A 27982-nucleotide genomic window follows, 5' to 3' on the forward strand; every position below is an offset into this window, starting at 1 on the left:
CTCACCCTGAAGGTGAGCAAAGGTGGATCCCCACCCCTGGAAACCACTCGATCAGTTGGAGCAATCCACACAGCCAATGCATCACACCAGTACAACTGGCTTCTGGCATGGACTCATCTCACGTCCATCTGCTGCCATCACTGCAGACGTTTTCTGATTTTTAACTAAGGAGACCAATTTACACTAATTAATTTATCCCGGTGTAGGAATTTCACTTAGTTTAGCTTGTAAAGCACCCACAGTTTGATGTTGCACCCGTGTCAGCTGCAGAATCATTTTTCAGCAGTTTTTCATTAGAAAAACACCACTTTACAGAAAGCACCATTTGTGGGTCTTACTCAGTTTGCACTGAATGCCCAGAGGCATACATGACACTTTCTGCAACCAGCTTCCCACTTCTACCATCCCTTGGTTAACCACCCATGGACATCACTGGAATGAAATGATGTCATCATAAGGAAGTGATGGGAAAAAAACACTCAGGAACGAATCAATTAAAAATTTAACCAAGGACTTCAGGATCAGGACTTGTGTAGAGAGAAAAAGGCTTCCAATAAGAATGTAAATAATTTTATAACAGGTTTTTTTGCTTTGATTTTTAATGGTAGTGGTAGAAAAAGGATGTTGTTTCTGCCAAGATCTCTTCTGGTTTGAGTCCTTGGAAGATTTTTCAGGACTCTCTCCTAGCAGGTCCATGGTCTCAGGCTGGTGCCACTGGGAACAATCCTTTTGGGTATATCCCATTCTTATATCACATCCCCCATGTTTGGAGGTGCCACAAGTGAAGTTATCCAACAGGCATGAATTTGTGTCAAGCTCAGGGTTTATTCCTTCTTGTGGAAGAGGCTTGGTGAGGTCTCATTGCTGGGTTCAGGCATGACTTGAATCTTTTGGTTTTTGAGGGCAGCTTCCCTCATCTTGTAATACATGAACTCATTCTGCTGGAACATGCGCAGCTCCATCTCCGTCTGGACACGCATGACCTGAGGGACACAACAGGTTATAACACCTACGACACAGGGGATCTCAAAGCAAGTGAATAAAGCACTGCCTAAAACTAGGAACTGTCCTTCAGGGATGTCCTAGGCCATGTAATGACCGATGCAACTTAATCTAGGTGTCCCACCAGCAGGACTAAAGCTGACTGGATACAGATATCCAGTTACCTCCTCAAACCTGGCTGCCTGTGTACTGTGAAGGTGACGAAGGCACCAGCCCTTCCTGCACCAAGCTCTTTCACAGACTGCTGGGAAGCCTCACACTCCTAAACCTGACACAGGACGTAGAGGCAATGCTGTGCAGAGCCAGGGAGCGAATATGCTTTCCATCCACACCTTGGGCCTGACCCTTGGTGTGACCCATCACCAGGGTAGGGGTCACGTCATGTGGAAGGAGGTAGGAGAGGAGGAGAGGGATGCTCAGCCCCTCTTCACCCACATCACAGTTGCACATCGTGCATCCCAGGATTCACCGTGAGCAGAGTCATTCCTAATGTTGCATTATGGCAGAGGCTCAGAAAGGATTTTAGGAAATCTTTTTACAGCTGTCTGTGAGTTTATTCAACCCTTGATTTAGGAGCACAGAGCATGTGCCATATATCAACTATTTTCCTCCTATAGTAAGTGGGAAAGGATATACAGAAATGAAGGTGCTGGGGTCTCACCCTCTGCTACATATAGAGAAACAGTCAGGTTGCCTTTAGGTACTAGATATTAATTTTTCTGATGACATAAAATTGCACTAATAAAGGTTATAGCTCTGCTATAATGGGGACTAAGACATCAATAAAGGATTTCATTTGGCATCATGTAATTTTTTGGCTAATAAAGGAGAATGCTGTAAAGCAAACAGGTCACATCGGGTGAGTTAAAGGCCAAAGAAATGATAGATCCTCAGCTTCAATTGTAAATAGTTCATCATATCTGAGCAGATGTAATTCCCCAGGATCTGCAGCTCTTGCCTCTAACCTAGGAAATACACCTATTAATCGATTGAGGAAAAAAATACATTGCAGCTTAGAAAGACCGGGGACTGGTAAATAAAGAAGAATGGACACGATAATAAAAATCAGTTGATAAAGTTGGAACATCCACCATGCGTAGTATGATATAGTCAAATTTTAATGCCATCCACCTGAGAGCAGAGAAATTGGGCTGTTTGAAGAATAGGAGGCTCTGTCCTTGGTCACAGCATTTTCAGATAAGATTCAGGGGCTCAGCAGCGATTTTTAATATATGTCCTGGTGTGGGATAAAAGTTATTTTTCAGGGACAAAAATTCCCCATAGGAAGGGATATGCATTTCCCAGCAGACTGTAACATAACCTCGAGAAAACCACAGCACTAATAGGAAGCAGTCAGTACCTGATACATCTCTCAGGTCTTATGGATGGGTTGTTTCTACAGCTTGAATGTAATTTTGCCCAGACAGAGAGCAGAGACAACACGGGAGATGACACCTACCTCCAGGTCTTTGGTAATTGGGTGGGAAGGACCATGGGTTATCAGGAGAATGGCATAGGCTTTACAGATCAAGCCATGCCCAGCTTCAATGAGACCAGCATGCCAGTGAGTCACTCCTGCCCGCATCACAGCCATCCCTAGCTGGGCATTGTTGGGATGGTATATTTTCCTGGAAAAACATTGAGTAATTTTAGTTCGGGAAAGATCTGGGTTCTCAAATGTTTGTCAGTGTCGTGATGTGTTTGCCAGAGAGCAGACTGTTTACTCAAGTGAAGAGCCTATTGCATTCAGTGCCACTGAAATGTGCAGCCCTGCTTAGAAAGGGGCAGGCATGAGTTACACGAGGACACGAGTTACACAAGGACATAAGTTGTTGTGAAAGAGGATGAACAAACTGTGAATGGGAAAAGTCGGACACCTGGGTTGGAGAATGCCAAGCTCTGTTATTCCATGTTATTTTGGCACAAACAAAACCCAGATCTGACCCTACAGCCCAGACAGCATCAGCTTCAGAGAATGCAATAACCACCAGCTCCTCATTCAAAGTGGGAAGAGAAACAGGTGGTTCCAGAAATTCCAGCAATGTTCATCTCACACCCTGGGGATGCATCCCTGACTCTGAGGACTTTCAGAGCACTCCCCTGCCGGTCAGTATGCCAGATGGGCAAGATGACTACCGGCCTCCAGATCCAACTTTAGAAGCACAGGCAGAGTCAGAAGCTCCTTGGATTTACCTGAAAACCTGCCTTCAAGGGCTTATTTGGCATATTGAATTGGCAGATCTTATAGCAAGGAAGGAAATTACTGCAGTCCCCACTCTGGACTGAGAAGCTAGAAACAGGCAGGGGAAGAAATTTCCTCTGTACTATTCAATAGGTTCAGTGCCAGGGCTGGGACATGAAGTGGCTTATCAGGCTTGCAAGCCAGGGAGGTTCACTCTAGACTCTGTCAATCTTTTGAAAAAGAACAAAATATCACAGGCCTTTTGGGATGGAACTGACCAAAAAGGCAAGTAATGGAAATGAGATGCTCTCAGCAGGAGGGTGAACGAGATGGCAAAACAGGTATTTCCCTCTTCTGTTCTCTATGGCTTCCATTTCTTTTTAAATTTTTGGTGGTTTGTTTGTTTTGGGGTTTTTTTTTTTTTGCTAATTAATACTCATCAGTCCTGTAGTAAAACCTCAGTAATAATAAAGTGCATAATTTCTACTTAGAGGTTTGCCCTGGATCTATGTGAACTAAGCCTGAATTTCTTTATTCTCACTGAGCCTTTACCACAGGACTTGTGCATACTAATTAGCCAAGACAAAAATCCATGTGTTATTCAACAGTGAAGGGATACCATAAGTGACAGCCATTTGACATGGTTTCTCTTTTCGCTGCAGCTTCTCCTTCCTGCAGGGTGCAGGGGAATAGACCGTCTCCTGCACTGACCGCCTCTCTGTCCTGCAACCGGACTCTGTATCTTGCTACCAGGGCAGCCCCGAGATGCTTCTGAGACAAAACAAAGAAGCTAATGAAAGATGTACCCAAAGCATTTGCCAGTTACAGCTTAGTAAACTGAGGTGTTTGGGAGCTCTTATGCATTTAGGAAGGGTCTGGTGACATAGTCAGGTCCCTGTCTGAATGCCATCACTGCTGCCCAGATGGGAGCAGGCTAAGTTATTCCTATAACACACTGCCTAATATTGCATAACCAGGGAGAGCTGCCAAAAATAGGGCACAGACATACAGGTAGCCATCCACCATCCGCTTGGCGTAGTCAGCTGCTTCCTCAAACATCTGGAGGTAGGAAAGCACCTCAGAGGCAATGCTGAGGATCCTCAGGAGGTAGATGTTCGTGTCCCCCAGCACAGGCTCCTGTTTCTTCAGGCATTCACGGCACATCTTCACAACCTGCACTCGGGGGAAGCAGTGAGAGGAAGGGAAAGTCAGAGCCTCTTTGGCCCCGAAACTGCCACACCAAAGGCCCGTGGGTTGCATGGTCCATAACAGTCCTAGAGGCCAAGTCAGCCTTTGTGAAATTTGGGGGAGATAGGATATGCTTTGATATGTTGAGAAACATCATCCTATCAAAATGATTGGTGCTCAAAGCTTTCTCTCCCAGGGTTACATTCATAAAACTGGTGAGGAAAAAGTGATGTCTACCGTTCAGGAGAAGAAAGACCCCCGGAGGCTGGATTTTGTCAGACACCAAGCGCCTACAGGACTCTCATACTCCAACACCATCCACCCAGCCTCCTACAAGCACTTGATGCAATGAATGCTCTTAATGACCCCATGGGGCTGGAGATACGCAGCTGCACGGTCCCATGCCTGTCTGCTCTGCTGCATCATGGCTGCACCTACCCCTGACACAATGTCCTGATCTCTGCTCTTGGGGGCTTCACCCTTTTCCCAAAGTAAATTCAAACCCAGAGGCTGTTGCTAAACCTGGAGTGCTTTTCTGAGGCCATTACAATCTGACGAGAATAATTAAATATTTCCTGGGTCAGCAAAAGAGGGAGAAAGGAGGAAGTGACTTGAGGTCGCTCACCCTTTTGACCTGTGCTCCAGGTGGGACATGGGTCTCCCACACCACACACCCATCCTCAGCACCCAACAAAAGAGCAACACACAGAAGCCAGGAAGTGGAGATCAACACAGGCAAACATAGCCCATAGATTGATGCTTGTGGCAAGTCTCCTGACTGTCCTGCCCCTCTCCCAAACCCAACGTCCTCCTTTTTTTTGAGGCTACCTGGCAGGGATGACTCATTGCACTTGCCCTGTAACTCATGTTTTTTGCCCAGGAGGCCCTTGGTTCAACACCTGTGTCAACTGGAGGTGCAGGAAGCCACTTAAATCTCATTGTGTCATCACTACAAAAGAGGCAAGGCTGGGATGTTGTCTCAAACATGGTCATGCTTTACAGAGGGCAGAAATCAGTGTCAGCTTTTGCAATTTGAGCTGGCAAGAGGGCAGGAAGCACATGGGGATAGTCAGGTTACAGTAATGGGGGGTTGTTTCATCCTTAAATCATTGATGTAGAGAGGGACAAGACCCACTTTTCCCGGCTGTGCATATACAGCAAGAGAGCAAAACCAGCAGGACTCACTTCATGGTAAAGTCCCTCCATGCGGGCCTTGTTGATCTTCTCCAGTGTGTCCTTGGAGAATTGGATGACCTCCTTCACCGTCTCTGCAGAGGGCTGGCGACAACGTTAGGGAAACCAGTGAGGAAAATGCACTGCCTGATGCATGCCAAAATACCCTGGTTGAAGGGATGCGTGTTTCACAGTCTGGGAACACAAATCAGCTCAGCAAGATGCTTCCCACATCACTCGCTACCTTCGTACCACTGGCTGTATATCTGAGCATGCCTCCTCGGACCTGCCGAAGATTGGTCTGAAATAGTGCTTCTACAAAATGGAGAAGTGAAGCTCCTGCTGACTTCACCAAGAGTGTTGCTCATCAGAGTTGTGGCCATGTACGTTTGGTATGCATAACTGGGTTCCTCGTCTCTTCCCTCCACTTCTCTCATTTGGAAAAGGGACAACTGACCCTGCAACTGGGAGGCCTTACAAGACACCAAAGAGGCTGTGCAAGCCACAGGTTGGCATGTATCAGGTGCAGCTGCTTGAGAGAAATGAGGCTCTTTGAATCAGAGGTCAGTGGAATAAGAGTAAGAAAGATCACTAAATTTTACCCACTCTGAGAAATGCTGTCATTAAGTCCAACCACAATAAGACGGTTGACCTCAGATTTCAGTTGCATCCAGAGAGTGAAATGTTTTCCAACACATCTCAAAGAAGTTTGGATTTCACCATGTATTTGAAGGCATGATGCACATCTAGGTATACCTGACAAAACACTAACCAGCTCCTAATTAGCTGCCTCATCTCCCTTCATTTAATGCTGAAATATAACATTATGATATCCAGCAACTTCATTCACCTTCCATTTTTCTAAGCCTTTCAAATTTGCATTTTCAAACTATTCTAGCTATCACGACCTTCCTTTCCATAAATGGGAAATCTGAAATCAGCCCACAATCACCTGACTCCAGGAGCTTGCAGGAAGAGCCTGGTCTGGAGACACAAGATAGACCCAGAGCACAGGCACATGCCCAGTAGCCAGGAAGGACCTCTGCGTGTGACTCAAAAGCAGAGGCCCAACGTTGCAACAAAGGATGCAAAGATTTGGAGTCAGGACTGCGGAACTGTCCTGTTGTCTTTTTCCCACACCTGGTCAATCAGATTTTTGAGGAATCTGTGAAATTCGGCTAGTTGGGAAAAGCTCTTGCAAGTTTTGTATGGAAGGAAAAACAGTAGCTTTTCAGAGCCATATACCCCCCACCTATTTATGGATACGCATGTATGTGTTATGATTTATTACTCTATATTATTAGATTGAAGCTACCATAGCTAATCAGATCTTGGCAGCTGTTTGAGCAGCATGCAGGGTGCCCTAATACACAGAGCACATTCAAAGGCAATGTTAATGTCAGTGCAAATCACATCGCTATGCTGTCTGAGTAAAGACTCCCAAAATAGGTACTTTAGCCAGCACTTCCACAGCAGCTTTGCCTAATAAAAATCCTCTCTTGCATTTACTAGACCCCTAAGCCTGTTGCCATTATAAACAATGGCAATTTTGCTACTATTTGGAAGGAGTGAAGGACTGGAGGTCAAAGCGGCTGTTGAGGATGTAAGCTGTCAATCCTGCATACATTCATAGCACTTTTTCCACACAGCTGTGAGTGTTGCCACTCTCAGGCAAGTGAGCCTGAATTCAGAAAATGCAATATTCCTGGTGGACAGCAGACGTGCTCTGCGGGTGAGGTCAGTCTGGATACTTATTGTCTGTGGATGGAGTGTATTTTTAATAGCTGAAATCATGCACCTTGCATAGTTACAGGCTTTTTCTATACAAGCACTTCAGACTGTGAAGGACATTTACCCAGAAGTGCATGTCTTCCCGCTGCATGCTGCAGAGCACCTCTAATGCTCACGGAAAGGGGATGGTGCATCTCACTTCTCGGGTCACGGCTTGATAGCAGGTGTTGAATGAGAGATGAGATTTTTTTATGCCATCCACTGGAGGAGATGTTTGCAAATACTTCTACAGAAAGTCAGATGAAAATGCCTCTACCTCAGATGACTGAGCTTTGGGACAGCTTCATATTAGAAGTGGGGAGTTTCAGTACTCAGGATTAGGTTTAAGATGAAGCTTGATAACTTAGTAATAGAATTATATAGCAGAGTCTTTTGCACTAGTGGGGAGCCCAACAAGCAAAGGGTTTCTTCTAGTCCTGTGTCCTACTTCCCATGGGAGCTCCCTGATACCAGTTTGATCCCGTTTCTCCAAACCTTGCTCAAGGAGAGACTTTTGCTCTGCAATATCCAGCCTTTTCTGACCAGCACCTATATGAAAGAAGAGCCACAGGACTGAGCTTGGCTTTCTGGTACCTGTGCTGAGGTGGAGGCTGAGGGTTTTGTACTCATTCCCCAGAAGGTGCATTTCCATGGACCTCTCCTGCTGGCAGTGCTGGTCTAAGACGTCTTCATCCCACCTTTGCCGTTTGGTCCTGCCCCACATCAGCCCTGAGCTGTACTCTCTGGTTCATTAGGTCACTATTCAGTAGTGCAGATCAGTGACTTGATAACACATTAAAATGCTCTTACCCTGCCTTGCATTCCTTTCCATCATACACTTTGTAAAGCTTGCAGGAGTACAAACCCCCTAAGCTAACACTGCCACAGAACACAAAAAAATACTATATCCTTGGGCAGAGGAACAAAAAAGAAACTCTTAGAGCTATCAGCATGCTCATAACCTGCAGCCGCTGGCCAAGCAATACATCCCACTGCTGACAGCAAGACACAGCCTTACACCCTCCCACTCCATGACTTGTGAGACCTCCAAGGAAAACAGAGATTACTTAAAAATGAACAGTCAAGCATGTTAATTCTTCACCATCAGTCTGCCCACAGCAACCATGCACAAATGTCAAGCGACAGTACAAACTCCCTGTGACAGGCCTGTGCAAGGAGGGACTGAAAGTTCAGGCTTCCCACCTTCCTGGAGTCAACATGATGGTACATGTTTTACAAACCATACAGCTTCAGCAGTGCTGGTTAGTCCTGTCACCATGAATCACCTGCAACACCTTTTCCTTTCTGCTGTTCAAAACTTTGATTCCCTTTCAGTTCCTCAAAAACCCCCACAATCTAAATGCCAGCATTTTTCTCAGCTCTGGACCTAATTTTCCAATATTTTAGCATTCTGCTTTTAGGTCAGAGTTAAAGGTAACTTATTCAGGCTTTTTTAAATTTTAAATTAAAAACTATACTTATGTTGCATAATAGGGATTAAACTAGCCTTGCATGGTGGGCTTGAATTGGTGGTGTGCTCAATCAAGGTTCAGTTCTGTTCTCCTTTTTTGCATTGGCACTAGCCAGGCTTCTGCCAAAATCTGACTCTGTTCCTATTGAGAGTGTCGCCAGGCTGAAGAACCACAGTCACAGAGACACACAGATGCCTGGGTGGAGGAGACCTCTTGGTTTGGACACAGCAGGACAAACCATACCTTGCTTTCCCCCTCCTTCACCGCCAGCATCAGGTCGTCCTTGATCTGTTTCTTGCAGTGCTCGCAGGCACAATCGAAATAATACTGCTTCTTCAGCTGCTTCCGCCGCTCCTCACTCACATTGAGGAAATCCACGTAGGAAACTGTCAGCTCGTCCCCAGGAGAAATCTTGCTCAGTGCCCGCAGCTCGATCCTGGGTGCAAAGCAGACGAGATGTGGACTTGGAGAAGCAGCAGAAGCAAAGGTGCAGCCATAGAGCCATCAGGGACAAATCCTGCAATCTGCTCCTGCCTTGGAGAGGTGAGTCCTTCCCCTAAGGTACTGTGTTAGCTCTTCAGGGAGGAAATGCAGAGATGGGCAGCAGTCTGGTTAACTGAATACAGAGTGAAAACATGGTCACACCAGTTTCTCCTGCCCCTCTGCCCATCCCTGTCAGGGATACGTAAGGGTCTGAGCTATAAACAGATTAAAGACCCGTTACTTTATGTGGGCAGGGGCTAACCTAGACATAAATTTTTACTGTGTTGCAGGAGATCTGGCCAGAAGAAAACCCTGAGATCAGAAATACACAACAAGCATTGCAAAATGCTGAGTTTGGACTTTGGGTCTTTTTTTAAGTCCTGCTTTGCATGCTACCCACACATCCCTGGCTAGACTCCCAGATCCTGAGCCATGCTGCTTTCGGTATCATTTTCGCTCTGAAAAGTTAAGACACATTCCTTCTGGGTGCTGCGTAAGAGATGCCCTCACCCTCTTCATACATCTCTACATAAAGGCTTAGAAACAATTCTCTGTAAACAGTCTAATGTAGCCCATTTGATCTGATATTGCTAATATTAAACACAAGGAAATTGCCAGTGTCTGTTACTAAACGAAAATCCACATCAAATCCTTAATGTCTGGCTTTTGGAAAGCCAGATCTTTGTACCTGCCTTGCTCTCATGTCTTTCCCTGTAAAAGGTCTTAAATAACATGGACACTCAAAACTATTCCCTTGCTTTTTCACTCTACACATTTAATCTCCCAGTTACTCTGGGACATCTCTCAGTTAAGGAGGCTGGACAGGCACAACTGGCTGAAGAATTTGGCCAGAGTGAGAAAAACTTCCATCAAATACCAATTGCAGGTGGTGTTTCTGTATCCATCTACTCCCCCATTTACTAGTGACTCTACCCACAGTTGGAAATAATTCACTTGAAACCGGTGACCTTGGGCCCTCTGCTTGGAGCAGTTAGTTGTTTAAACATGGTTTTGCAGCTAAGCATACTTACAGGTTATCAAAATGAAGCCAGTCCCATGGTCTGAGCTCCCACCCTACTGTCACTCTATGGTGTGGTACATCAGTCCTGGGATTCCCTCACCACAGGCAGAGTGTGCCTTAATCGTCCTCCTGCTGAGCTCAACAGCATGTTTGATGTACAAACCTACTACAAGATGGACCTCAGGGTGACCTGCTGGCTCCCATTTGCACATGAAGGTCTTTAGATGGGACCCAATGAAGGTCTCACCAAAGGCATAGGTAGCATAGAACCCAAAGGTCTCCCCAGGTGCATTAAAAGTAAGTCTTTTGGGGAGGACATGACTTCTTCTGACATTACGTTTTTTGTGTGATCATATTTCTGCAAAGAGATTGTAATTCCCTTGTACTCCCTGTTATAAGCTCTCAGCACCAAGGGCGTAGCTCTGAGCCTTTCACCTGTGCTAAAGCTGCTGTGAAAACTACTCCCTGAGGCTGGTCTTGACCTTCTCTGGGTGTTAGATCATATCAACAGCATATTTCTTAAAAAATTTATCACTGAACATGCCATCGTCACAAAGGGCAGCTATTGTTATGCCACAACCATAGGAAAATGCCAGCCAGAGAAAGGTGCAACCGGCTACTCCAGGAGAAAGTACAAGAAAAAGAGCAATTCCCATCAGAAAGGTTTACACATATAAACATTCCCATTCGCACTTAATGGGATCCTCGTTAACAGGAGTCATGCAACCAGAGAAGCAAAATCAAGCCTCTGACTTTTATGATGCCCCTGATAGCCTAAGCACGGTAGGTATATTTTAAGCAGCCAACCCTTGTGTGCAGAGGACTGAGAGCGTTCGGGATAAGCCTGGAAACACATGGCATATTTTAAATGCTACAGTTAAAGAGACACTGTCAGCCAAGAGCACCCCACCGAGCTTGTCCCGTGCTTTTTCCCCAGTGTCTGCCCCAAGCACCAAGGACCTTGAAAGACACAAGCACAGGCACAGCAAGTGCCTGATAGCTCAAAACTTGAATTGCCCCAAAATAGCAACTCTAATCAGAAGTGAAACTCATTTGCCTGTTTTTATGGTCCTATCTATAAAGCACCGAGTAAGTGTCAATGGTGAAGAAGAGCACTTCAAAAGCATTTCGCATCTTACTTGAGGAAATTGCACGTTTGCATGAAATTGAAGTTTAAAGACAACATCCCTTTAACAGGACTAACTATAATATACCAAGTGCCGTGAGCTAAGCAGAAAGCTTCTTTTTCAGCATATATTTTCACGATTTCTTTAGTTTGAATCAGGTAACAGTGGCATCATTAAAAGATAAAACATTAATCAGGTATTATGATAAAAAAGGATGAAACCTACATCTCATGGTATTGCTACTGTAGTCAACACATTCAACAGGCACCATTTGTTGCAGAAGAAACATGGACTATTTAGTATGTCAGTAATGCAATCATTTCTCATCTCCTAATATGCAAGGTTTTATTTTGGGCCGTACAAGATTAGCGAGACCTTGTTCTGACTTTCACGCTCTTGCCATAGTCAGGGGAGGAGAAATGAGAAGTGGAGAGGGGAAATACTGACTGGGAGGAAGCCAAGGGAGAGAGTGGGAAGGCAGAGAGGGAATTTGCAGTGGGGGAGACAGTCACAGTATTACCATTATCATTTTAATTTACTACAAAATGCAGAGTTAATTAAGGTTTAGGTTTAGTGGGGCTTTACATGGGGAGGAGGAGAAGTTCAGAAAACGGGGAAAGTGAAATTTTCTGCAAACAGAGGGAGCCCCTCAGTCTGTTTGCAACTTTTCCATTAAACACGGGGCATGAGGGGTACAGGGCAAGGGGGAAGGATGATGCTTTCAAGACCGACCCACCTCATCTGTGTGTGGAACATTGATCTTACAGCCTCATGACTGAAAGACAAAACAAACATCTGCAGTTTACACAGGTATAAGTACAACAACAACAAAAAAAAAATGGGTACACGGCATAGGGCATGGGGACATCGTCCTGACAGGAGACAAGGGGCTGCCCTGTGCCTGGCTTATGTTTCACTGCATGACAGCTTCGCTTTTGCTATGTGACTGCTGTAACCGAATTGCCCATCACTGGGCTATGGAGGATTGGGCAGAGAACTGTCCTAGCACTGTGATTTTAGAAGTCTTGGCCAGGGAATGTGCAAAAACCTGCTTCTGACATTTGGCAGGCACCAGGGGACTAGTTCTCCTGCACACAAATGTCTCCATGGACATCAGTAGTCGTGCTCTCTAAAACACATCTTGAAATGGAAATCAGACTGGGATATCACCAACAATGACTGTACTCTGTGTGATGAGTGGTGGGTTCTCAAGTACAGTAATGTGCCTTGAGAGCTGACAGAGAGCTCAGCTCCCACAACAGGAGCTTATCGTCAGGTTACCACAGAAAGACAGGAAACCTTCATAATTTACCTGGCCAATACCAGATGGTCAAGTTTAAAATCAGTTACAGGATACACATGGGAGCTTCGACAAGCGGCCAGGCAAACAAAATGCTATTCCTCCACTTACCACCCACAAACTCAGATTTCAGGGTTGCTATCACTCCTAGTTACCTCCTCCACTTCCCAGCCTGGTTGAAGAGGCTCTCCTCATGCCACTAGGGATCTGATCCAGGGTAATTGGATATCAGAGCACAGACTAATCTGACTGGATCAGACCGTATTTCCCACCAAGGTAATCATCCTAATGCAGTTTGGTTTTCTCCTTGCTCGTTTACCAGCTGTTTGGTAAATACTGATATAATTTTACCAAGTAAAACCAGCAGCAAGAACTGAAGTGCACAAGCAATGTGTTAGTTAAAGAAGGGGAGGCTGGGAGGTTAATTTATAGCACTAAAGTTTGGTGAACATGGGAATTTATAAAATCTCAAGACCTAGTGGCAAATTTGGATGAAATAATGCGGCTCTGTGGTTTTTGGCAAGAGGTTTCCTATAGTTAATTTCTTGCACACAATGCAACTTGCTGGATCAGCAGCAGTTTTACCTCTTCTGGCCTGGGAGGAGACTGGAAAAGGCAGAGCATCCCTGCCGTGGGCTTCCCCGAGCACTAAGAGCAGTAGCCTCCACTCCCAGCTCTGCTGAAACATCCCTGCATTTCCCACTTAATATCTTTCCATCTCACATGTCCCACAGGAGTTTTCTTATAGGACTTGGCTGAGAATGGGGAGTGCCCAGCGGCTTAGGGCATCCTGCATTTGTATGTGACTCAGTTTGCAGGTAACAGTCATTGCTAAAGAGTTAATCAGTGATTAATAGAGATGATGATACACTCTCACAGAGATGAGGGTTTGTGTTAGGGATGGTTATAAACACATCAGCAGATAGTGATACACAGCTGATTGCAAGCTTCGGTTATAAGAAACTCTTGGACTGTGGACTCAGTATAATCTTTAATACTTTATTAATTGTATGTGCTCCTTAATTATTTATAAATAAAGCCTGAATACAAGGAGTGATCTAGGCAGCTACTTAGTACTTTATCTGCCTATTTTGAGATTAGTTTCAAAACTCATAGAATCCAGGGAAAAATTCTTTGCCGGTTTACTGGATTTGGGGTTAAACTATGTGTATTTGTTTATTGCATCAGACAATGATTTTTAAAATAACAATAATAAGAGAGAAAAGAGTTCCCCTTTAGAAAGAAAATCCTGATACTTTTTTTTTTCTGAGCTAGAGAAGGAAAGAAGAATGAATAGATTTTCTGGGGCAGGGATATGACACTGTGGGGCTAGCAGAGTCTGCTGAGTTGCCCATTAGGATGCATCCCTGCTGTGCTCAAGGAAAGAAATCCACTCACTTGCCATTGTTGAAGATGACGGTACAGTTGGGCCAACAGTCATGGTTGGCCTGGCAGAGGTTGGGGAAGATTCCCACACCAACAGCCTGCAGTCCTCTTTGGTCACTGAGGGTAAAGCCATTGCAGCTGATCTAGTCCCAAAACACAGGCAGGAAAAAGCATTAGAGAAAATGCTGAACTCAGCCACATTCAGGATTTCTCAATTCCCACTGAAGCTTTAGAAGAGGTATATCTCCAGCTTCCCATCTCCAAACTTTAAGGAGAAAGGAGTGCCTATGAGATCACTGCAGAAGGTAGTTGTAGTAACATCTTTAGTTGAGATAAAACACCAGAAGAGAAGAAATGCAGGACTCATGCAGATGGACCAGCCCAGAGCAGAGCTGAGTAAATGTTGCAGAATATTTGCTTTTAATATTCATTTGGGATGTCTAAGATAAATTTGGTTTGATCATGCATTGGTTTTCTTATATTTGCTTCCTGCAAATAATTCAGAAAAGGTCACAGGAAAATGAATTTGCAGCAATTGAAGCAGAGCATCGGCAGAAAGGAAAGTTCATGCTTATTAAACCAGATATCAGTTAGAAATCAACCTTAAGAGCTGCATTCAACCTGGTCACATTTTCTGGGTGGCCCACAGAGGTTATAAAAACCCGTTACTACTGTTCGTTACGAGTCCCAAATGATTTTCAGAATGATTGTTTTTGCATGACACATATACCAAGAATGAATTATTATACTTTTCTATATGCTACATTATTATCACATATGAATGGAACAGTTTTTAGTCACAAGCATAAAGGAAGGAAGTATTTGCAAAGAGAAAACATGATAGGATATACCAAAGGAAATAATAACTTGGCTGCTAATTATTTTACTCTGTTAATAGTTATATGTCTTTTCTTAACTGATTCTGTACCTTATCTGTACTTCCGTACTTCTGCATGGGCAAGCTATGCTGGTCACTAGTACATAGGTCTCCCTGCACCCAGTGGACTGGATTTTCTTTTTGGAGTGGGTACCAAAGGATGCTGTGTGTCTTCCCTGTGCTAGGGCTGGCAAAGCCGACTTCTCTGCCACACCAGTCATCAGCAGAGGTGCAAGCAGAGCATGTGTCTCGTCTCACCTCACCCTGGCCTTTTTGGCAGTGTTGCCAGGTGAGGAGTTAATGCAGCCCAGGATACACCGACTTCTACCAGGGCTGGGGGCAGAGCCTGAAGCCTGAAGTGGCTTCTGGGAATTTCTGTCTCTGCTACACTGAGAACAACAATTTGTAGTTAGCAAGTTAGAAATGGATACTATTAAATATATCTGGTATATTTTACCTGATTTTATTTTACATATATATACACAAAATATGTATTTATAATATACGTGTAAAAAATCTGATGCTCACAATATATAATAGACATTAATGTATATACTAAAACAAATCTGCTGTATTCAAATATATTCTAAGTATATTTACTAAAAATATATTTAAATAGATTTTCCCAACTCTCCCAGGCGCAGAGAGATTACCAGTGGGACTTGTGATGACAATGCAGCACCTACAGTTGGGTGAGCCATTTGCCTGCACGGTGAGACAGATAAAAGGTTTTAGACCTTGCCCTTTCCATGCCTCAGTTTCCCAGTGTCAGTACAGAAGCAATGCAGATGGGGAATAAGCAGTATTCAAACCACCTGCAGCAAATATCATCCTCACCTATCCCAACGGCTATGGCATCTTAAGGGCAAGAGAGGGATGAACTTGACATCCTCAATTCAGGCTGGTTGGAGACTGTCTCCAGAAAGCTGGCACTAAAAGCTGCCCCTCATTTGCTCTCCCACCCCTCCAACATACCACTCCGAATATGTGAGAGATGTACTGCATGCCGAACTGCTGGCTCTGGGGTGGCCAAAACTCAAGGAAGCTCTCCACGTCGGCGCGGAGCTCCTTCTTCTCCTCCTCACCGAAGCTGTCCACGTGGTTCTGCAGGTCATCGATAGAGACCAGGCAGCCCTCTGCCAGCCCACTGCCTTCCCTCTCTATCTTCCACATGATGCGGGCAGCCAGCCTGGCCAGGAGAAAGCCCCAGGTGTTAGCACCACCACCACCAAGATCAAGGAGGGGGACCGAAGGACCATTGAAATTCATTTCATGCGTAGGAAATTGTGTGCAGACAGACTGAGACAGGCTCAGAACTGAATGGCTGATGGTTTGACGGCTGGTCACCATCCATGGGCTTTTGAAGGAAAGAGAGACAGATGCAGGGTTTTGCCCTGGCATCTATGTTCTTACCTGGAGAAGTGCTACAGACCCCCAGGTCCCCAGCCCTCCACAATGGCTCTCATTTCCTCAGGGATTCCTCTCATTTTCTTATAACGGAGCCAGGCTATGAATCCAAATCAATGTATCCCATAGACAAACTGGGATAGAGCTTATCTTCTTTTCCATTTTCCCACCTACTCCCCGTTTTCCCACACCTCCTAAACCACCCCAAGCAGGTTTGCCTCATCACGTTCAGCTGCAGTAGAGTTTTTGGGGCCCAGCACAAAAAAAAAGCCCAGGAGCACGACCCCCTTGCACCCTGGATGCTCCTCCAGGTCCCCATCCCATCACCTCAGGGATGCTCCTGGCCTTTCCCAAACCATCTCCCACATCCATCCCATCCAAATCAGGCCACTTGGCTCTTCCTCACCACCCTCCGGAGGGATGCCCTGTCCTCTCCCTCCATCCGGAGACTGCTGTCTCAGCCCCTGGGGACCGGCTCTCACCTGATGTTTTCGGTGGGTGCCTTGCCATGCTTCTTGATGGCAGAGCACTCATTTTTGTGGTTCAGCCAAGCCGCTCTCTGGCAGGTCCGGTCACAGTAATAGGCGAACTTGCACTGGCCACAGCGGTGGAGCCTCTCCTGTCGTTTGAAGCAGGTGTGACAGATGACATGCGTCAGGCTGGAAGTACAGAAGGACCCGTTGGCTCATACCTCAGTGAAGGGCCAGCTCCACCCAGTGAGGGTCCTGCCAGCTTTGCATCCCTGTGTTCCCCACACCCACTAAAGACGCACCCCCTGAGATTTTTTAGGAGGATGGAGAAACCTCCCACCCAGTATAATGCTCATGCGCTTGCCCAGTGCTGTTGCTTTCATGTTTGGCTATGCCAAAGAGACAAATATTTTGTTTAAAGGAGGACAGCAATAAAGCATTCCCCAGCTCTCAGCCCTCTTGTCTGCAGCTCATCTGCTCCTCCTCAGCTCTGCCGCTGTTAATAGGATTTTCAGTCTGGTTTTGCTTTCTGTCTGGCCCATGTTGAAGCAGCAGCCACCCATTTGCTCAGCAGAAAGGAGATGCCTGAGGAGTCTGTGGCTCTGGCAAGCATAAAGCAGAACGTGAAGGCAAAAAGCCAGTCTGAGAGCTTCACCTGTCTGCAAAGCCTCTGAATTTGGATGAAGTGAACCCCCACCCATCACTAAGGCTTTCCTGGGCCTCACGTGGACCAGGTCACAAAATGGATCAGCCGCCACCACCATGTCTGAGACTTAGCAAAATATTGGGCAAGAGGGACCATGGCTCTGAGCCATCCTAACTGCTCTCCTAAACTTTCCTTAGTCACAGGTATGCTGTGGGAATAAAAATATGCATCAGAAATGCTCTGCTAGTGAGCAGACCAGTGGTGTATCACAATGACGAAGAGTGAGAGATAGAAGTGGTTGCATAAGGAAACCCTGTGTTTGTGTTGCTTGAAACCAAGCCACATTTCCGTGGACTAAAAAGCAGCTTTGCTTGTCACTTCTTTTTGTCTCTAGGCCAAAGGTGTAGCTGTACTGGAGGCAATTGTGGCATCATGTTGGAAATGGCAAGAGGAAACCAAAAGAACAGCCTCCTTCAAGGTAGCTCTTCTCATCACAGAGTGGTTTATGTCTTCTGCTCCTTCCTTCAGTCATGGTACACAGCTGTCCACCATCAGGAAACAGCAGCACAGAGCCCCAAACTGGATGGATTTGGGGCTTTCCTGTTCTCAGTGACTTCAGATAGAAGTTTAGTGTGGACTAGTGAGGGTCTGAGGGACCAGGGCAGGCTCCCAGCCATGCAGCAGGCCCCCAAGCACAAATGCTGAGGCACAAACAGATTTTCAGCTGTCCAGGGACGTACAAGGAACACCAAACAGCTGAAGACACAAAAAAGATGAATTCTCAAGAGCTCCCAGGAACACTGGCTGGGGTAGGACCTGGGGTGGCCTAGCTGTAACGCCAAGTTTAGGGAGCAGTATTTGCATTTAAGACTACCCTAAGTTTCTATTACTAAATCCAGGGGATCTTTCATCTTCACAAAGCTGGTATGTTGCTGAACTGAGAGTATCAATGATTTAGTGCTGGTCAGTGGCCCAGAATATGCCACCCATGAGGGTGTTGTTAAACAATAAAGATAATGAGCACAGTGACTGATGTAAGGCTGTGCTCTGCTCTAAGGGCATGAAGTCCTCCCTGTTTAATCCAGCGTCAGCTTTAGCACTGTGCTCTTTGGGCCACTTAAAGCCTTCCTGCAGATGGGCTAGCAATGCAGATTTCTGCTCCAAATTGAAAAGCCTGACATGGCTTCCTCTGGTGTCAGCAGCAATAAGTGCTGCTCACCGGCTATTCCTGCTCTGGCTCTGCTGTTCAACTAGTTCTCCACTGTGAGTTAGGTGGTCATGGGATAACTGGGGAACACCTTTCAAAAGGAGCAGGTTTCTTCAAATCCTTCAAAACAGGATTTCCAAGAAGCATCCTACAATTTTATGTATATAACAATAACCAAGGGCTGGGGGGGCGTGGAATATCTCAGAGGATACTGGTGAAGCAGCCTAACCTGATATTCTCCCTCTGAGAGTGTTCAGGGTCCCAGACCAAGAGGACACTTCCCCCATGTCCAGATGCTTGCTCTTTCATTGGGAAGGAGGGGAAGACACTTTGATGTCCTGCCCAAACAACTTTGAGACTTTCCCCTTGCTGCTGGAGAAGGCTTTTCACTGCCTGATTTGGTGTCCACTTTACCTCTGCCTCCAGCCAGCCTCGACAGTACAGGAGACTTTAAATTCCCATCCCTCAGGCACTGCCGACCCCAGGAGGGAGGTTCTCATTGCAAAAAGCTCACTGACCACAGAGGCTTCATTACCAAGGGAACATTATCATCAACCACAGCCTCTCGTGAGGAAACTGAGGCACAAGGAAATAAAAAATGTATTGAGGATCACACGAGGAGGCTGTGCCGCAGGCAGGAATCAGACTCACAGCCCGAGTCCCCAGCCCCAAGACTGTGCTGCTTCTCCACTATACAGATATATATAAAAACATATGCATGAATATTTATATTTATCACAGTATGCTTAAAATGCATTTTCATTCCTCTGGCACTATTGCATGAGCTGCCGACACAATCCACCCTGCGCCTTGGCTCTTGCGGGATGAAGATGGTCATTGATTTAAAGCAGAGGACCATTGATTTAAAGCAGGACGACTTGCAGCAGACAAAATCACATACAAAAATGAAGTTTGGAAAATGACAGTGAGCAGTGCCGGCACACAGGAGGGAACACAATGCAAGGTAAGCAGCCAGGATGGGGTGGTGGGAGCACGTGTCCGGGAAGGGGGATGCAGCCAACTCCATTAAGTCAAATGAAAGAGCTGGGAGGTGGTGAGAAATGTGAGGCTGTGCTCTGTCAGCTGTCAAGTCAGAGGGGCAGAGAGGTGCAAGAGAGATTACACTCCTTGTAAGGCAAAGGAGAGACACACAGCTGATAAAACCCGCACGGTTACATCGTGCCGGGAAGCACGGGGAGATATTTCACGCAGGGAATGGGGCTCCCTCCTGCCGCCTGAGTGCTTTGAGGGCAGTCAGAAAGCAAAAAGGCAGTTAAAGAAGTTTTCCTGTAAAGAGGAGTAACAGGTTGGAGGGGAATATGGTGCAGCAAAACCCAATTCCTCAAACAGAGGCTTGCATTCCCCCAGCTCTCTCTCTGAGAACAGAAAAATACTAAAATGTTGGCTTTGCATTGTGATGTTTATTGCATGAGGTGTCCAAAGTTTCCAAAGCAAACACAACTGGTGGAACTTACCACCAGCACTGGAAAGCCCTTGTTTCTAAGGAGATGTGGAAATGCACAAAAATGTGTATCAAAAAGTTATACAAGACTTCCCAAGGAGGCGAAGGAACGGTTCTTGTGGTATTGAAACTGCAGACACAATTACTCACAGGTAGTCTGACTGGCAGGTATAAGAAATACCACATCTCTCACAAAACCTTCATGGGATCCTCCATGATCACAAATGGTTTAGAAGATGACTAGATTTATTGATAATGTGCATTACCAGGACTCCAGAGGCCTGGGCTCAACTCTTGGCACAGTAAAAAAATGAGACATGGGTATTTGAGGTCTATTGCCTAAATCTTCAACAAACATTGCTCAAGCACTGCCTGACCCTGCAAGCACCAAAATCCCCCAGGTGCCCCTAGGCAGTCGTGCAAACTCCTGCTGTCTCAGAGGAGCTCAGAGCCAGACGCCCCGAATGGGGATGGCAAAGTGGGGCTCTTCCTTGGCCCCAGGGCTGGACCTTATAACAGGCTATGATACTACCTATCCTGGAGGTAGAGAACACCAAGGACACCAAAGGCTTGCAGTGGTTCACAGTCTCCCATGTCATCCCCTCTGCAATGGTTCAGGTTCCCCAAGGACAGGGGGAGCAGCAGGTTAAACCCAATTCTCTCAGCCTGTGGAAATCACTGATCTATAAAGCCTTCTCTGTCTGGCCTAGAACGTGTTTAACACAACCCAAAAAGGCTCCAGATGGCCCAGATGGAGCTTCCTCTCCCTATAAAGAGAGCAGCCCATGCCCACGTGGTCAGGATGCTGCATGGCCAGGCAGCACTGAAGGTTTCTCAAGAGATATGTGGTACCTACGCAGGAGCCACGGAGGTTTGAACCCTTAGAGACTTGGTGCTCGGCTTCCCTTGCTTTAATACGGGGACAATATAACTGCTTTCTGCTGCGTCTATGTACACCATGGCCTCTGGAGTGATCTCTGGTCATTCATTCACTGCCATCTTCCACACATAGTGAGAACTTCTTTTTTTCACCCTGCCCAAAAGCAGCATCTTCATTAGCACAGTGATTTCTCCAGCTTGTCCAAGCCTTGCCAGGTCAGGGATTTAAGACTGACTTGGAGGGCAGGTGCCACAGACTGACTCACTAAATGACTTTCTGGAAAGCCTCAGGTTTCCTCGGCCTCTCATCCAAGAGTCAACCGAGCTCAGCTCTCAAGGGCTCACGAGCTCTGATGTTACGTAGATGAGATGCACAACTACTACTAATCCTGGATGTAGCTACAGTCACAAAAAGCAATGATTCAATGTGCCAGCCAACAAATGCAAGAGGTGACAGAGCACTGTCAGCTAAGCCATGGCTCCTGCAAGCATGGCTCTCAGTGAAAGTAAAACAAATAGCTCTTGTGACTGCTTGGATTGGATTCAGATGAATTAAGATCTGTTGGACCTGCCAGGACAGAGGGCTGAGCACTGCCACAGGAGTATATTAACCTCACCTCTGAGACACGCACAACCCAAATATCTGCCAATTATTTCTCATCCAGCACCCACAGCACCTCATTCACTGATCTGGAAAAGCAAAGTGAGATGGCTGTAGTAGGAATAAAAGGAGGATTCCACTGAACAGCTAATGGACATGGTGAGAAGCTCACAGACTATTTAATATGAGTTTATGCTATTCTGTACATGACAGATGACACACACAAACAACCTAACTTACACTTAAGTCCACCTGCTTCGTATTTATTATTGGCTGGCGAGGCAATACTCTCCAATACTTCCTACAGAGGACAGCATAAGAATAGCCTAAGACGCAGGCAAAGTCCACTTGGCTTTCAAAGCAGAAGCTGTAACACTTCATTGAACACAACAGCCTAAGGAAAGGCTCTTTCAGCAGTGAAAGGAAAAGGGAAGTATTCAATAGTTGGTTTCTACTGAGGATACCTATAATGGTGAATTATTAGCACAAGAATAGTTTTCCTCCTTTAAAAAAGGGGACTGGAAGTTAGTACTTTTATTTTTAAAATATCAGGGATGACACATCCTTGTTTGTCTGATTTGAGTGGAGGATTTATCTTAGACTAATTTACTTTTAGTCTTTCATTACAAGATTTCTCAGCCTCTCTTTAAAGAGGTGTGAGTGTGGTTTCCTGTAAAAAAGCTAGGTTTTCTCCCAGGTTTTATTTAAGCATTTGAACAAATGAGATAATAATAAAAAAACAAACCCCAGAAAATTTTAGACAATATGGATATGATTACATTAACTCCCAGGGTTTTTTTTGGTACTAACTCAAAGAATTTGCTTCCATAATCTTTTCAGAGTTATGCTGTTACGGAAAATTTTGTATTTCTTATATCCCTAGGTCATCCCAGCTGCAATAATGGAACTCCCTACATTTCCCTTGGAAAATGTTTTGTGCCTGCTTCATACATCAAAAAGGAGTGCAAAAATTGCATGATCTCAAGTTTATGGCAATTTGCAGATCACTCATCAAGCAGATCTTCAGGTGATCTTGGCTTTCTACCACATGACACTGTTTGCCTTGACTACTGTCTCTCAAACCCCCCTGGTTAAAGAGCAAACCTTCTCTTGATGAAGGTTGACAGAGATATATCAGGCATCCCCATGCTCACAGGAAATGTAAACTCTTACAGGCTTGAGAGCCAACTGACATGCCAGAAGAGAAGGTCGCGTACTGTACATTGATCCCGGGCTATGGGAATGCCATCATCCTGAAGGTGGCAGTGAGGAAAGGAGACCTGGGATCTTCAAAGGGAAGGTAAAGAGGGAAGAGAGAAGGATTAAACCCCAGCACGAAAGCAGAGCACTAGAGAAATCTTCAGTGAGAGGTAATGTCAATGGGGATTGCACAGGGGCTTTGGAAATCGAAAAACTACTCCAACAAAGGCAAAGAATCCCTTGAGAAGATATATTTCCAACCTTCTGCATGTATTTTAGGGCAAAGCAGGCCTGACACCGGTGTTTTCTAAGTGTTATTTCAGCTGATAACAGCAAGCCTGATTCAAACACAGACCAGAGAGTGTGTCTGCATTTTATCCAAACAGTAAAATACTGGAGATCACACTGAGTTCTGCACCCCCTTTCAATTAGTATTCACCATCTCTCTAAATAGCCTGCTCTGCTTCAGGTAGAAGTAACAGGCTTGATGCAGGAGTCAATGCCAGGTAACCACTATGTTAAGCAAAAAGTTGTAGAATCATAGAATCATAGTTTGGGTTGGAAAGGACTTTTAAATGTCATCTAGTCCACCCCCCCTGTAATGTGCAGGGTTAGCCTTGTGAGTCATACCCTGGCCTTAAAATCTAAGAAACTATGAGCTGGCTGACATCTACAGAAACCTTCTTTAGCTTCACTTTGACTTTTATGTACTTCTGGACTAAAAACCTCTGGCACCGGGTAAGAAACTGCTGCTCAGATGACGATCGTTGGGTTGAACAATACAAGCCCTCACCAGCCTTAATAACTTCAGGGACCTTCAGGGATCTTCGGGATCCCTGTGACCTTCAGGAACTTCCAGGGTGGGATGCAGTCTGCAGATTTAGACACCTAGATGTGCTCACCTGTACCCTCAGTGTCTAAGTAAAGATCCCGTCAGAAAACTCAGTGGGATCTGGAAAGCCATTCGGCTCAAAGGTAGGTGTCTGTGTTCAGTGCACATTATAGTGCTCCATTGATTATAAAGGGCACTTAGGCTCAGTTTAATTTGCCTGGACATAGGAGCCTAGTGTTATTTTAGGCTCTGCAGGGACACCCATCTGTCCTGAGAGGAGGCCTGATTCTCATAAATCCTGTTTTGTACCTGTCAGCCCTAAGAGGATGTCTCAGACACCCTGGGGCATCTCAAATGACACTAAACACCTACAGCAACTGAATTCTGCCCTTAGCTCTATGCAGACGCTTGTAACAGACCTTAGTTTTGAGTGTCTTAATTTGCAAGCTGAGTTGCAAATCATGTTGCTGGACAAGCCATCACATCACTCTGTAGGCTGGTCCAGTTTAATTGAGGCATCTTACTTGCTCAGAGTATGATGGTTGATTATCGAGTTCTGTAAAAGGAAACATTTCTCCTTTTCCTGGCAAAATAAAATTCTCAACACCTCCCCAAACTCAGCCTCCTACTGAAAGACAGACATTCATATAGTGCAGCTGGGTGACAGCCTCAGGTCCAAATTACTTCAACGCTTCCTCACATCAATATATAGAGAAGGGTCTTTGCATCATTTAAGCCCAAAACGTAGCATATTCACACTTTCTGCTGTGAGCACCTAACACCAGGTGCTAAAATCAGTTGTTCAGGCTCCCTAGATCCCTGTACAGTCAGGGCAAAGAGGTTTGTTCTTCTGATAGTTTCTCAGAGTATGAAAGGTAGGTTTCTGCTATGCAACAGCCCTATGGAGGATTTTCTCACTTACACACATGAAGTTAAACACCTATAGCAGATAAAGCAAATTTTTCATTTCACAGTTATGTTCTTCACCAGGTCAAATGATGATCAGCTTTTACGGGGGTCCCTCATTTCTGAATAGCAGTACCTCCCATCTCTTGACAGCTTTGTGCCCATGCACAAACATAAGCTGCTTTCCACCCTGTAGTACGACCACACCAAGAAAACTATGCTGTATCTCTGAAGAGCTGCTCCTACTAATCCGAAAAAGAGACCTTTGCTTCACCTGCTGTGTTCCCACATCACATGCAGTTACACAGAATACTGCAGTGTGGCCGCTGTAGTATGACGGACATGCATAAAGAAGTTGGTTTAAACAGCAAAATCAGGGGCAGGATTTCAGGGACTCAGCATCCACACTGGGATCAGACTTCCCAAAGAACTAAGCTCCTCAAAGGGCTGCAAAGTACAGACCAACTTTTCCAAGTACTCTGCAATCTTGTGCTTCCATGGTGGCCTTTATACACAAAGATAGCAGAGCTCTGTGGAAAATCTGGTCCCCTATTAGTTGGACCTGAGCTGAAAAATTAAAGCTACCCCTCATATTGGAAACCCCTTTCCATAGTACACATAAAGATTGCTTTCAGCAAGAGATGAAGATGCTGTGTGGAGTTAGGATGACGGACTCTGGACTCTGGAGTTTCCCAATGCACGGTGAGACCCTTTTCAACAGTGTAGGCTCAACACCAGTTTTAGGACCTATAAATGCTTGTTTGTGGGCATGGAAAAACACATACGTCTTCATCGGACTCTTCATCCATGCAGAGGCAACAGCAGTTCTTTCAGGGCAAACCCAGCCACCACGGCCTAGTATGGATTTATTCTTGCAGGTCCTTCAAGGATCCAGGCTACCCTTCTTAAATAGCAATCAGTTCGATGGGAGTTATATGCAATTTAATACTCTGGATAGCAGTAGAAGGTACCTTCAAAACCAAAGCCGTGTGTGCGTGTGTGTGTGTGTGAAAACACAGCACAGTTTTCACAAGAAAAACGCATGTTTTCATTATATCTCAGGCCTAGGATATTCCCTGCCTAGCACTAACCAACAAGCATTTCGTTGGCACTGCCTGCTTTGGAGATCCTGGGAATGCATTTCACCACTGACGTATATAAAGAGCTTTGGGACAAAACGTGCCACGGGAGGGTAAGAATCCATTCTTATTGCACAGCAGCATGAAGAAGAAGCAGAGAGATAAGAATAACTGAAGCCATCCCCATCCTCTGCAGTCGCAGATAAGGGATATATTTACCTCATCCCCTTGCTGCTCAGTGTCTGTACCTGCTCTCTGGGAGCTAAACAAACACAGACTGGGGAGGGAGGAAAGCATATCTCTCCCCATCCGAGGTTTTCTGTTGGAAACATAAGCCTAAGACACAGTCTGCAGTCTAAGAGCTGATGCGGTGATAGATTCTCCCTGTATCTCACATTACACAAGTGACATTTGAAAATGCAGTGAAGTTGTAGCTCTTCAACACGGGCAGCTCTACTCTATGCGCCGATGCTTACAACATATCACATAGAAGAAAAAAAATTCTCAACCAGTAATCAAAAGGCAAAATGTTTTCAATGGTTTAAAAGATAATTAGCATTTTTAATAAGGCATATGGGAGAAATAATTGTCCCTAGGGACTTCCAAAGCAAACATAGTATCACAGCAAGATTCCAGCTACTGACACAAGTGAAACTGAAGTACAAGAGCTAAAAGGGCACGTCAAGGAGAGGTGGTTTTGTCACTAAGTACTGTAATTGAACTCAGGGTTAAGAATTCAAGAACTTAATATTTTAAAATAAAAAATTATATTTTTAATGTGAGCTCTTGCAATGACATATTAAAATAAAAACTAAAAAGTGTCATTGCTGCTATTGTAAAGATTCATAAATATGTTCACCCACTGACAGTTTAAGGGCAAGGAAAAAGTGAATGAAAGACGCAGAAAAAAACTTATTTCCTGCTCTGTCCATTTAATCCCCAATTCTTTGCTATTGCCAGATCACACAGTAGAACAAATCAGCTTCAGCTACAAGATGACCAGGATTAAAGCAGCAGCATGAGCTCTGCTTGCATCCCAGACTTCATTAGCAGAGTTTATTCAATCAGGGAAAGCTCAGCTAGGCAGAATCACTCACTGCCCCATTTAGTGTACAGAACATTCACTAAAGTCACTGACAGTTTGGGGCAAAAAAATCAGTCTTGGGACTCACCATGTCTCCCTTGAAGAATGCTCACAAATTTCCTAAGCCCAGAACGAAACCTTTAGCTGACGTCTAGCTTCTCGGTTAAAAAGTTTGGGGCAAATTCCATTCTCAGTTAGCATATTATAAGGCTGAACAAATTCCACTCACGTCTGAGGCTTTATTCTAGATTTATCCCATGGGAGATTAACATAGAAATTGGTTCTTTGTGTCTTTTAGCTTTGAGGGTATTTAAGTGAATCTTCCACTGATTTGAGGGGCAGAAGTGGGCATCTACCAGCCACACTGACAGTGCAGGTTAATCACATGTTGTTTGTCCTTGAAAGAAGCAGCAGAAGTGAAAATTGCATTTGACACCAGAATTCAGTTTGTGGCTACATCAGTGTGAACAAGAATTTAAAACCAGTCTCATGCAAAAGTGAAAGCAGAAACTTGTCTCCAGTTAACTTGGCTAGCTATAAATACAAAATCACTTTAACAGAAACACTATCAGTCACAGACCCCCACTAGCTTCTAGTTTGAAGGCAGTGGGCAATGAAGTGGAGTGTACAGCTGGGAGGTGGTACATGGGAGCAGAGCACAACGTAACTCACTTTTATCTCATATTATACATCGGAGGCTTCAGCAAAGTCAGTCTGAGATTGCTGTACCTGAATTACACTAACTCCTGGCAGTTCACCGGGGCGTAACATGGGTCCAGTTTTGTGAGGCACTGAATACTTCCACAGCATTTGGTAAAAGCTGACGGCACCGAGCACCTTGCAAAGATCACATCCTAGAAACAGATTGCTCCATATTAAAAGTAAAATAGCTGATCTGAGCCCTGGGAAGCACATTCACTGTAAGCTGTGAATGTGTCTTTACAGAAGTGCTTCTGACTTCCCTTCACACCCTTCTTTGATGCTGTCTAGATGCTTTCAAACTTTTACCCGCCCTGTCAAATGAAATTTTGCATCGAGATGTCTTTCAGTATTTTCAGTCTGTGTCTTACAACTGCTTTTCTCTTACCTATCAAAAACCACGGCAGCGTAGGCTGGCTCCGCAAAGATGACATCCCCAGGCAAGAATTCCTTCTGCGCTTTCAAGCCCCTGCCTTTGCCTTCAGACGTGAACACTTCGACTGACTCCATTCCCCCTTTGGTCATCCCA

At 45.2% G+C, this 27982-nt stretch overlaps 1 protein-coding gene across 2 annotated transcripts; it reads right to left on the reverse strand.

Annotated features, from left to right (window-relative positions):
• Positions 1-522: 522 nt before the first annotated feature.
• On the reverse strand, positions 523-27982 carry SMYD1 (SET and MYND domain containing 1). 2 transcript variants are annotated; one of them, XM_009882510.1, is made up of 10 exons: positions 27842-27982; positions 16871-17047; positions 15957-16170; positions 14117-14247; positions 12155-12193; positions 9031-9223; positions 5558-5650; positions 4194-4357; positions 2462-2630; positions 523-983 (listed from the first exon to the last, which is right to left on the reverse strand). In XM_009882510.1, the coding sequence occupies exons 1-10, from the start codon at positions 27976-27978 to the stop codon at positions 825-827; spliced, it is 1476 nt and encodes a 491-aa protein (XP_009880812.1). In that variant the 5' UTR covers positions 27979-27982; the 3' UTR covers positions 523-824. The 2 variants fall into 2 exon arrangements, with proteins under 2 accessions (XP_009880812.1, XP_009880813.1); XM_009882511.1 differs by lacking the exon at positions 12155-12193.

Source organism: Charadrius vociferus, unplaced genomic scaffold (assembly GCF_000708025.1).
Source record: "Charadrius vociferus isolate BGI_N301 unplaced genomic scaffold, ASM70802v2 scaffold213, whole genome shotgun sequence".
Classification (NCBI taxonomy): domain Eukaryota; kingdom Metazoa; phylum Chordata; class Aves; order Charadriiformes; family Charadriidae; genus Charadrius; species Charadrius vociferus.

What these genes read in the sequence shown, in the direction of transcription:
- SMYD1 (XM_009882510.1), bottom strand. Translation starts at nt 27,978, where the DNA reads ATGACCAAAGGGGGAATGGAGTCAGTCGAAGTGTTCACGTCTGAAGGC. An exon ending in GCACCCACCGAAAACATCAG is followed by an intron (nt 16,171 to 16,870) that starts GTGAGAGCCGGT and finishes TCTCCTGGCCAG; the next exon opens with GCTGGCTGCCCGCATCATGT. An exon ending in ATGTTCCACACACAGATGAG is followed by an intron (nt 9,224 to 12,154) that starts GTGGGTCGGTCT and finishes CTTTGCACCCAG; the next exon opens with GATCGAGCTGCGGGCACTGA.